The following is an 11,371-nucleotide window of genomic DNA, read 5'->3' as shown; positions in this document are numbered from 1 at the left end:
GAGCTCAAGACCAGCCTGTCAACATGGTGAAACCCCTTCTCTACTAAAAATACAAAAAAAGTAGCCAGGTGTGGTGGTGGATACCTATAATCCCAGCTACTCGGGAGGCTGAGGTAGGAGAATCGTTTAAACCTGGGAGGTGGAGGTTGCAGTGAGCTGAGATCATGCCATTGCACTCCAGCCTGGGTGACAAGAGCAAGATCCCATCTAAAAAAAAAAAAGAAGGAACTGACTCTACTCAATATTAACACACTTTATAACGCTAGTGTAACTCAGACAATTGACTGTTTGAGGATAGACAAATAAGCTAATAGTACAGAATAGAGAGCCTCGACACAGACCCAGATATGATAGAGGTGTAACATGGCATTGCATATTAATCAAGCCTCATTCAAGAAACAATGTAGGAACAATTGGTTATCCATATGGGGCAAAAAAAAATTGAACTACACCTTCACACCACACCAAAGTCAAGTAGAGTAAGGACTTAACTGTGAAAAGCAAAACTTCACAGTTCTAGAAAGAATATAGAACATATCTTTATAACATCAGGGTAAGATAGGTTTCTTAAGCAAAAAAGGCACTAAGGAAGTACTAGACAAATATATATATATAGCCAAAATTGACCTCATTAAAGTGTAAAGCTTCTGTTTATCAAAAACACCCCTCCAAAAAAAGCGAAAATACAAACCATAAACAGACATTTGCAATAAATATAGTGGACACAGGATTTAGTTTTCAAAAAGATGTGTGAAATTCCTACAAATCAATAAAAAGGCAACAGAAAATTGGTCAAAATATGTGAATAAATATTTCTCAGAAGAGGAAACACAGCAAATGAATATACGAACAAGCATCCAATCTTACTGTTAATTGGGGATTTGCACATGAAAACACAATTAGATATGACTAGATTGGGAAAAATAAGAAGGCCTGATGATTCCAATTATTGGCAGGAATGTGAAGCAAGAGCAGTTCTCATACTCTGCAGGTGGGAGTGGAAATTGTTAGAACTACTTAAAACAGCTTGGCATTATCTTGTAAAGTGAAGATTAATTTACTCTGTGAGTCAGTTATTCCACTCCTAGATATAGAGCCTAGAGATCCTCTTACCCATCTTTTTCAGGAGCCACAAACAAGAACATTTGTAGCAGCAGGGCCTGTTAATCACAAAAATGAGAATTGACTGAAATGTCTGTGTTCAGAAGAACACGTATGTAAATGGTGGGCTATTCATATACTGGAATGCTATACAGCAATGAAAATGAATTATCCATGCCTCAGTAGGATCTCAAAATTACAGTACTGAATGAAGAAAACCCAAATTATTAAAAAATGCATGCAGCATACCATTGACGCAAAGTTTTAAAATTACAAATATATTCAGTGGTGTATGAAGATGGTGAGTATGGCCCACCCCTAATGCAGGTAATAAAAAGGCCCATTGCTTGTAAAGAAAGTAATAATAAAACTGACCAAAATCTGATTTTTATTGTCACCATACATCACCAATTCTGGACAATATTATTGATAAAAATTCTTGCCACAAAGTCAGCTACTTCCAATCTCCACTCCCCACCTTGGTGTGCAACTGAATACATTCTTTAGAGTCATTTATTTCTATAGAAAGAGTATCATGAAAAGTAATGATAAAATTCAGGTGAGAGGTTTTCCTTGGAGGGAGGGAGAGGGACACACGGGCAACAGCACAGATGCCTTCAAAGTATTCCTTATGCTCCATTCCTTAAACTGAGTGATTGAGATATGGCTGTTGGTATTATTTTTTATATCTGATTTACATAATGTATCTCTTCAGTATGTATGAAATATTCCATCCTCAAGAGAAAGAAAATTAAAGCAGGAAAATCAATAAGGGGCCAGATGGAGGAGAAGGCATGCTTTGTAGTGCACTGGAAGCTGCAAACCCAAGAGAGAATAAAATGGCCGTGGTCGGTCAGAAGAGAGTGAGGGACCCTGGAGCAGCAGCCCAGGCTGAGGCTCAGGGCATGCGGGGGACTGAACTGGGGTAGGGGAACTCTGGGAAGCTTTTGCCTCCAGGCTGGGGAAGCCACAGGCCTGGGTGAGGTTAACCCCAGGAAGTGAATCTGGAGTGAGTAGATGGGGGCCAAGGCCAGCCCAGGGAGCACCAACCTTTTGGGAGAAAGAAGAGCCCTTCAAGCTGAGGCTGAGCTTGAGAAAGGTGAAGCAGTGAGCAGAGGATGGGGCACCATGCACTGAGGAGCGCCTGGTGGAGGAGGTCACACCCTGCTAAGAGGAGAGCAGGACACGGGCTGGGAAGGAGGCCCTGGATTTCACAATGTGGGCAGGTGAATTCATCAGAAATTGTCAGAGCCATGTGGTGGAGGAGGAAAGGAGGACAGGGAGGGGACACAGCTCTCCGGTGGGAAGAGTGAGGAGTAGCAGCTGGGAAGAGATGTGGAGTCCGGGCAGGGATCTTATGCATCTCTTTCAATTGTCTTTTTTTTTTTTTTTTTTTTTTTAGACGGAGTCTCACTCTGTCATCCCGGCTGGAGTGCAATGGTGCGATCTCGACTCACCGCAAGCTCCCCCTCCCAGATTCACGCCATTCTCCCGCCTCAGCCTCCCGAGTAGCTGGGACTACAGGCGCCCGCCACCACGCCTGGCTAATTTTTTTGTATTTTTAGTAGAGATGGGGTTTCACCATGTTAGCCAGGATGGTCTCCATCTCCTAACCTCGTGATCTGCCCGCCTTGGCCTCCGAAAGTGCTGGGATGACAAGCGTGAGCCACCGCGCCCTGTCTTCAATTGTCTCTTTAAAACCCCAGTCTGGTTTAGCCCCACTAGGGAGAAAAAGTGCCTTCAGGCCTTCCCACAGCGCCAGCAGCAAGAGCACAGCAGGTGTCCCTTGGGGCTGACGCATAGGGTGCTCACGGTGGGGGTGGAGGAGCCGTCTGCCCCTGTGCGGGGAGCATTCTCTCACTGACACTCTGAATTGCTGGTACATGGTGATCAGAGGAAGCAAACTGACATTTAGTCACTTTTACCGTCTTTTTAAAAATTCTCTACAGTCAGCGCACCCTTTGTTGCCTGCACCAGGGCTCTAGTGGGAAGAGACAGATTGAGTCCTCGGCACCTGGGTGTGCAGCCCCGCTCCTTCCTTCTAGCTGACAGGGCTGGCAAATTCCTACCTCTCTGAGCCCCTTTCCCTTTGGCTCACTGTAACTGAGGGAAATTCTGACCTCTGGGGTGGTTGGGCGGATGACAGCAGAGGAAAGAGCCAGGGCCTAGCGCCCAGGAGGTACTTACTAGGTGTCCTTCCCGCATCAGGGAACAGAGACAGTGACTGAGGGCCCCGCAGCGAATGCCCCACCCGCGCAGGCTCCCTCTCAGAGGGACCTGTCCCCACTGCTTCCCCACAGCCCCAGAGGCCAGGCCTGAGCCATTCAGACTCCAGGGAGGTGATCGCAGCCCAGGGCCGCGCCCTGCCTCTGCCGCCCCCGGGGTCCCCAAGGAAGCACCGCCGCCTGGCCGCAGAGGGCAGTTGTCATGGGGACACCGGGGCCCGCTGAGCCGCCTCCTTAGCAACAGGACTCCCCGGCCAGTTGCCATGGAAACAGCATCCCCTGGCAAGCGGTGATGGGGAACGGCTGCCGGGTTTCCTGCCCTTTTCCGAGGACTTTCCCCTCCTGGGGCGGGAGACATGGCACTCCCTATGCCGGCGGGAGCCGCGGGGACTTGGTTTTCCAGTCGCCCGTCGCCGGCCCGGGAGGGGGCCTCTGCCTGACCCCGCGAAGTCCCAAGGCCTGGAGGAACCCTCTAGAGACAGGGGTGGGGAAAGGGGCCACCCGGGGACCAGGCCTAGCCCCTCGAGCAGGCACAGCAGTGGGGAGTCCGTGCCCTGCCTCCTTCCAGAGGCCCCAGATACTGCTTCTGCCCTCAAGCCCCCACCAACCCACAGAGAAGCCCAGCGCTGTGCCCCCACCCCTCGGTCACCCCTCTGATGCCCTCCCCATTGCCCAGTCACCTTGTGTCTCCAGCCACCCTCCCACTTCTGAGAGCTTACCTGATCACACTAAGCTGGCGTCCCCCTCTTCAGCATCTAGCTGGATGGAGCCCAGGTGCACATTCACCACCCTCCTCCTCCTCAGCCAGCCCTGGCAGTAGGGAGTGGCAAGGGTCTCACACCTCCCCAACTCCTGCGTTTCTCCCCTCCACTAGCAAAGGACACATGTCCACTCACTCTCACCCTCCTCCTTAATGATTCTCACCAGTCCATAATCACGTGCACACCTGTGTCCATAGCCAGGCCTTGCACATCCCCCGTGCACACCTCTACGCACAGAACACAGCTCTATGCTCTTGCAGGCATAGGTTTGCACATACACAAGGGCCCACATGTGCCCTCTGGGCCATGTCCCCTGCCTTCTACACCCCAGTTCCCAGGACTCCAGGATTCCCCAATGACCTCACCCCCACCCCCGTCCCTGGCCCCTAGAAGAAGGCAGCATCTGCTGGAATTTTTTTTATTTAAATAAAATATACAATACGGCGCATTTACCGGTTTCTGTTTTAAAAGTGGAAGATTTGAAAATTCCTTGTAGGTGACTGGGTGTGGGAGGGCCCACTGCCTGCACCTGGCTGTCCCAGTCTCTGCAGAGTGGCCAGGTTGGGTCAGAGCTATTCTAAAATACATGTGTGTGTAAGTACACAAGAGGGTGGTAGGCCAGGATCTGATGGCAAGCAGCCTCCTCACGGCCCTGGACCCTCCACCTTCACTCCTGCTGCCTCCAGGACAAGACTGTGGGTTTGGATCAAGTCCTGCTGCCTCTCAGAGCTGGCTTCCTTAAGGGGAAGGGGTGTGTGCAGAACTCAGGTTGAGGCTAAGTCCTTCCAGTTCTCAGAACTCCTGAGCCAGCACAGTACAGACCAGTATCAGGCGGCATCTAGTCTTTACCTAAGATCCCAGGAACCTTCACCCACTTCTCTCCTGGAGTACCGCCTCCCACTCCCTGCAGCCCATCTATGGAGAAATCGGTTTTTCCCACATCCCAGGATAGCTCAAGGCAAAACTCGATCTTGCCAACATTCTGGCTTGAAGCATGGAATGTTCTGGACGGATAATGTGGGGCCAGCCCATCTCATTATTTGGGGATTGCAGCTATACCTGCTCTGGCCCTATGGGCAGGGGCAGACCCCTGACTTTGCCTCTGGCAGGATCCCATCTGGGAGGAGGGAGGATGGTGCCTTCAAAGGCATCTGCACTGCTTTCTCGTTCCTGCAATCTGGAACCTGCTTATGGCTCCTAGTTGCCAGGACCAAGCCCAGTCAATCCCTTAGCCTATCACCCAAGGCCATCCCTCTGACCCCTCAGCCTGCGGATTCCCTCCCAAAGCCCTGATCCACCACTCCACATCCACCTCAGGAATCTCTCCGCTATATACTCCATCCCACCCACCATTCCCTCCCTCTCTCCCTGTTGAAGTCTTCCCACATCTCAAGGCCTGGCTCCCACCCACCTCTGGCCACACACCTTCCTTGGGCCCTTAGGGAGGCCCAGTCACCTCCTGAGTCCTGAGATTTTAAGTCTTGGAGCCCTCAGCCAAAGCTCCCTGGGCTCTCACATAGTTTGCTGGAGCAATAGGCTGGGCATATGAGGGGCAGAAGAAATGTGATTGATTGAGCACCTACCATGGTATGTGCCAGGCGCTGGGCTGGGCATTTCACATATAGATTTTTCGCATCTGGTCCTCATAGGTCCTTGTGAGGCGGTACCATAATGATTCCCATTTTACAAATGAGGTGACAGAAAAGTCAGATAACTTGCCCAAGATCATACAGCTAAGAAGTGGCAGGGCTGGGATTCAAACCCAGGCCTGACTGCTGCCAAAATCTGGTGTCTTCCTTCTGCACCACGCTTGGGGACCATCTACCTCAGACCCCCTCAACAGTTTTCTGATGGAAGGAACACAGACTTGGGCCTCAAGCAGGCGTGGATTTGAACCTCAAATCAGTCCCCCCTCTGCCACTCTGAGTTACATGATGGTGGAGAAATTACCCAGAACTGTTTCTTCATCTGCTAAATGGGGAGAATGAAAGTGCCCACCCCATGGTCTTTGTGAAACTGAAGGAGTGAACGTGTGTAAAGAGCAAAACCAGTGCTTGGCACAGAGCAGACTCAATACACAGAAGTTCCCCTCACCTCCCGCTGTACAGATGGGCAAACTGATGGCCCCAGAGGTGGCGGGGTGTGCCTGAGGCCCTAGGAAAGGACTGTCTTCCACTTCCGTGTGGTGAGAGGTCAGGCTGGGACTGGATTTGAGACGAGAGAGGGGGCCTGCTGCGAAGTCCTGGGGTCCTCTTCCCTGAGGACTGGAGAGAGAACATCCCGAGACCATGCAGTGCACAGCCTGCGGGCCAAGGTGGGTTGCTGGGTGTAAGGTGACCCGGGCATCCTGGCAACATGGGAATAAACTAGACCGCACACGTGTGCGCACGAGTGGCTATCTACATGGCTCTACAGAGCGCTACATAGCTATACATATACACATCTTACATACATATACATATATTCATATACAGATCTTGCTACGTTTACAGTAGAAAAAAATGCTAGGCCCTCAGGGCCCTGGCCCTTTTCTCCCAAGGTCGCAGGCATCTGTGGCTCCCCAGGGCACGCCCCAGGGCAGCCCCTTCCTGGGGGCAGAGTGGAGCTCCAAGTTACAGCTAAGGGGCTGATGGCAGCTGTTTCTCTAAATGAACACAATGACACATCTGCTCTAAGAACCCCCAACACTGGCCACCCCGACCCCTGCCCAGCCCCGAGACCCCATCTGCCTTTCTCTGGCTTTTGCATTTGGGACCTGCCTGCTCCCTCCTCCCTCCCTCTCCCTCCCTCTAGTGCTGAGTATTAAAATAGTCTATAAAAGCAAGTGACCAAAAATCTATAGCTCTAAGAATACCTGGTTATTTTCTGCTGTCTTTTGATTTTCTGGTGTGTGTGGTTTTTTAAATAATTATTACTGTTATTGGTATATCTCCTAATCACAGTTAAACCTGAAGGAAGAAGGAAGGGAGAGAAAAGAAGAGGGAAGGGCCCAGCTCATAGATTGGACGGCAGTTTGGAGCGCACTGGCTCAGGCCTGGCCCCAGGTTCCCTCTGGGGTCCAGCAGTCAGACGGGGCCCCCCAGAAGAGGTGGCTCTTGCCCCAAACAAAGACAGAGGGGGTGGCAAAGAACCTGAGGATGTCTTCCGAGGCAGAGTGACGTGCTGGCCGGGGATGGCACCATAGGGCCTCCCAGGGGACCAAGGCCCCGCTGCTCCCACTGCCCCCGCTGCCAGCCCCAGCCCTGGGGAAGAGCGGGAAGGCAGCCATGGACTCCCCTGAGGAGTGCGGGGAGGCTCTGCGGAGAGTCTGTGCCCCGTCTTGAGGCAGGGCTGGCTGAGATGCAGAGATGAGCTTGAGGTCCTGGGTGAGGCGGCCGGGGGTGAGGGGGGGCGTGCCCCGGCGCTGGGGGACCTGGGGTGGTGGGGGGCTGGATGCAGGTGGCAGAAGCAAGGATCCGTGGGAGCCAGAGGCCCGGGGCGGGGCACTTGGGAAGGTTCTTGGGGGGCCTGGGCTGTGGCCAGGGGGGCTGAGACCTCCTCGGGGAGTAAAGCCTACAGGGGAAGCCCCCCCAGAGGCCCCTGCCACAAGGGATGGCGGCTCAGGCTGCCGTGGGGGTGTCTCTGGCGTGCTCGGTGGGCCAGCAGCTAGACCTAGGGACAACTCCCCGGGAGGCTGGCCCAGCTGCCCAGAGCTAGATGATGGGGATCTGGATGAGGGTGGGGGTGGCAGGAAGTGCTCCGGGAGTCCCAGGCCTCCCCGGGCCCCGAGTGGTGCGGGAGGTGGCTGGGCAGCCTGCGGGGAGCGGGCACCTGGCTGCAGCGGGGTGAGCAGGGGAGAGTCGGAGGAGGACAGGGAGCCACCCAGTGCCTTGTGGAACTGGCCAAACCCGGCTGTGGTGGTGGCGGCTGTGCCAGCTGATGGTGTGGGAGCCGAGGGGGAGCCACAGGCCCCGGGGGGTGGGGAGGAGCTGGATGAGGGCAGGAGTGGGCTCAGTCCAGCGGGGGCAGAGAATCCAGCCAGCTGTTGGATGTGGAAGGAGGATGAAGACGGCGTGTCTACCTGGGATGGGCTGCTGGCGGGTGAGGCGGAGCCCAGCGCAGAAGGGATCAGGGACTGCAGCCGTTTCAGGTGCCTTGGTGTCTGCCCGGCACCGAGATTGCCCAGCCCAGATCCTGGGGGAGGGCGGAAGATGGCAGCAGGCAGGCGAGGGTGGTGGGTGAGGGCTATGGCCACAGAAGTGGTGGCAGCGGCAGCCTGCAGTGGTGCCTGTATCAGCGGGGTCCAGATGACAGGTGTGGGGGTCGGGGTGGCAGAGGCGGCAGCCTGGACGCGGTGTGCGCAGTGCGCCATCTCCCGGTCATGCTGCACAATCTGCTGGATGATCTCGTTCTCCTGGTAGTTGAAGACGCCCGAGTTGAGGTCGTGCTGGACTTTGTGGAGGAGGATGGAGTTCTTCTTGCCTGGGCCACGGAACAAGAGCAGGCACTCAGGGCAGAGTGGGGAAGGAGATCAGGTGCAGACCCAGCTTAGGCATAGAGAAGCCCTGCCCTCCTGCCCCTCCCGCCCCCCGCCTGCCCCGCCTGTGGCCCATCCCCCTCACCGATGCGGTCCAGGCGGTCCAGCGCCACAGTCTCAAAGGCCCTTCGCATCATGGGGTACTCCTCCAGCACCTCATTGAAGTTGTCCACGCTCAGCGAGTAGAGGCGGCAGTAGGTGTCGGCCCTCACGCTGGCTGTGCGCCGGCCCCGTGTCAGCAGGCAGATCTCTGGCAGAGCATCAGGACTCAGGGTGAGGCATGCACAGCCTGCCCAAGCCACGGGGACTGCCCACCCTGACCTTGGCCCTGACTACCTGGCACAGAAACCATGGCAGGCTCACAAGGCCCTGCCCCCAGACTGTGGCCACACTGGATGCCTCTTCCCCACCAAATGGGGGCTGGACAGCCTTTCCCATCTTTGGGACATACCCTCTGCTCTGGACTGAATGTCCTCCCACCAAAGTTATATGTTGAACCCCTAATTCCAGCATGATGGTATTTGGAGGTGGAGCCTAGGGAGGTAATTAGATCATGAGGGTGGAGCCCTGGTGGATGGAATTAGTGCCCTTTTAGGAGGAGGCCAGGGAGCTGGCTCATCCTCCTTCTGCCACATGAGGACACAGCGTGAAGCCAGCAGTGCAGCCCAGAAGAGGGCCCTCACTAGCCCCAACCATGCTGGCCCCCTCAGCTCAGATGGTCGGCCTCCAGAACCATGAGACATACATTCCTGTGGTTTACAAGCCACCCAGTCTGCGGCACTTTTGTTACAAGGGCCCAGACTGACTAAGACACCCCTAACCCGGGCTCACAAACACTTCCCTCCAGGCTGTGGCCACGAACGGTGCTCACTGCCTCTGTCCCCTTAGTGTCTCCCCAGCCCATCCCCTGGGAGCAGCTGCCCTGTCCCCCAGGGCCCGGGGCTGCCTCACCTCCAAAGTAGGAGCCGTCGGCCAGCTTGGTCTCCTTGTTGCCCTTGGTGAGCACGCTGACCACGCCGTGCTGAATGAAGTACATCTTCTTGCCGATGGTGCCTTCCCGGATGATGTAGTCCCCAGGCTGGAAGACCTCGAAACGCAGCTTGGTCAGCATGGACGTCACGAAGTTGGGGTCCGCGTTGGCAAACAGTGGCATGGAGGCCACCAGTTTCCGGCAGTTAAAGTTGATGATCTCCTGCCGGACGAGGTGGATTGGGACACGGGAAGGAGGAGGTGAGGGGAGCTGGCTGCCAGGAAGGCCTGGCTCCCCTCCCCGCCGGGCCGCTGCACAGCTCACCTCCCGCAGGGGCTCGCTCAGCTCGCCCAGGATGCTCTCCTCATCGAACATCTTGCCCTGGTAGCGGTGCTCGTAGTAGTCGTGGATGCGCTGCCGGGTGTCGGGCGGGAGCTTGTGGAAGGACATGTACTGCTCCACCTGCTTATACTGAGGCCGGGAGAAGGGGGCGTCATCTCCGCGCAGCCAGCCCCACCGCCTCAGCAGGCACCACATCCGGGCACCCACCCTGGGGGAATTCTTGGTTAAACTTGGTTTCTTGAGATCTGAGCTCTACAGTGTTGAAATGACCTCACTGTGCTCCAAACAACTGCCCGGGCTCCCAGCTGCTTGGCATGGAGGAGGCGGCCCCACCAGCATCTGGTCCTGTGTTTAATACTAAGGAGGTGGGTGGGGGCAGCAGGGAATGTCCAAAGCCCAGTGACAGGACACCAACTGTATCGCCAGGGAGGTCGATCACGTTTCCTTGGAATGTTTATACTGGGGACAGGGAGGCTTCACCGACTGTGGGGAAAGAAGCTGTTTCCTCCCAGCAGTGACAACAGCACAGTCCGGAGGCGAGGCTGCGACAGCTCAGAACGCTCAGAGGCAGAAGCAAGGATCCCTGGCTGCTCTACACTATGAATCTAAACGCGGCCTCAGCTGAGACCCCAGGTCACTTCATTGAGAGCAACTCCAGGCAAGGGAAAAGCAGGGTAGACTAATTTGAGGCAACCTGCAAATAGAGGCTCGGGTACAAAAGATTTGTGAGCCTCAGACCCTGGGGCTCAAATAAGAAACGATCCTGCCCACCCTTGCTGAGAGGAGTGGACGTTGCTCCCACCATCGTAGATTGTGGGTGGACAGTGGGATTCTCAAGAGCAGAACGAGGGATGGGAGGTATTGATTAGGCAACAACACAGACTCCTCCTGGATGGGAAGCAGAGGAAGTCCCTATAACCCCAGCAGCAATCAGAAATGGGGCAGCCTGTTTGCATCTATGTGTGCTCCAAAGAGGTGGGGACACAGAACTGCTGCACAGAAATACCCACAGGCAAATGAGGGCTGAGAAATGACATTTCCTAAACTTTGTCCAGCCACCCTGGCCTCTGATTGCTCCAAGTTATGCAAAGTCCCAGGGGACAGTGACTTCCCGGCTGGTTATAGGGGCGGAGGCAGCCGGAATACCTGGAGCTGTGTTTTAGAGAATCCCTACTCTGATCCCCAGAGAACAGGTAGGGGTGGGGAGGCAGGGTCTAGACATGGGGCAGGAGTTAAAAGGCTGAAGTGGTCCAGGTGAGAGACAGACATGGGGATGGAGGGGAGGGAAGACATCTAAGAGAAATTTATCGGGCAGACTTAGATATTAGCCAAAGGAAAAACATTTTAATAAAAGTCTCAAATCAAAAGCCACAGACACCTTGACTCTGGCCCTAAAATAAACTCTAATGCATTTTCTTTTACTTTTTTCTTTTTTTTTTTTTTTTTTTTTTTTTTT

At 54.5% G+C, this 11,371-nt stretch overlaps 1 protein-coding gene across 1 annotated transcript in view; it reads right to left on the bottom strand.

The window, feature by feature from the left end:
• Positions 1–4,491: 4,491 nt before the first annotated feature.
• The window catches only part of HCN4 (hyperpolarization activated cyclic nucleotide gated potassium channel 4), a 49,154-nt gene continuing 42,274 nt past the window's right edge, over positions 4,492–11,371 (bottom strand). The window contains 5 exon segments of the mRNA XM_017868543.1: positions 4,492–7,286; positions 7,288–8,548; positions 8,689–8,853; positions 9,555–9,795; positions 9,898–10,044. Of these exon segments, the coding sequence (XP_017724032.1) occupies positions 7,082–7,286; positions 7,288–8,548; positions 8,689–8,853; positions 9,555–9,795; positions 9,898–10,044 (2,019 nt within the window). The 3' untranslated portion in view covers positions 4,492–7,081.

This window comes from Rhinopithecus bieti, unplaced genomic scaffold (genome assembly GCF_001698545.2).
Source record: "Rhinopithecus bieti isolate Rb0 unplaced genomic scaffold, ASM169854v2 scaffold_4639, whole genome shotgun sequence".
Classification (NCBI taxonomy): Eukaryota; Metazoa; Chordata; class Mammalia; order Primates; family Cercopithecidae; genus Rhinopithecus; species Rhinopithecus bieti.
The sequence above is the reverse complement of the archived record's forward strand: the minus strand, read 5'-3'. Positions and strand labels throughout refer to the sequence as shown.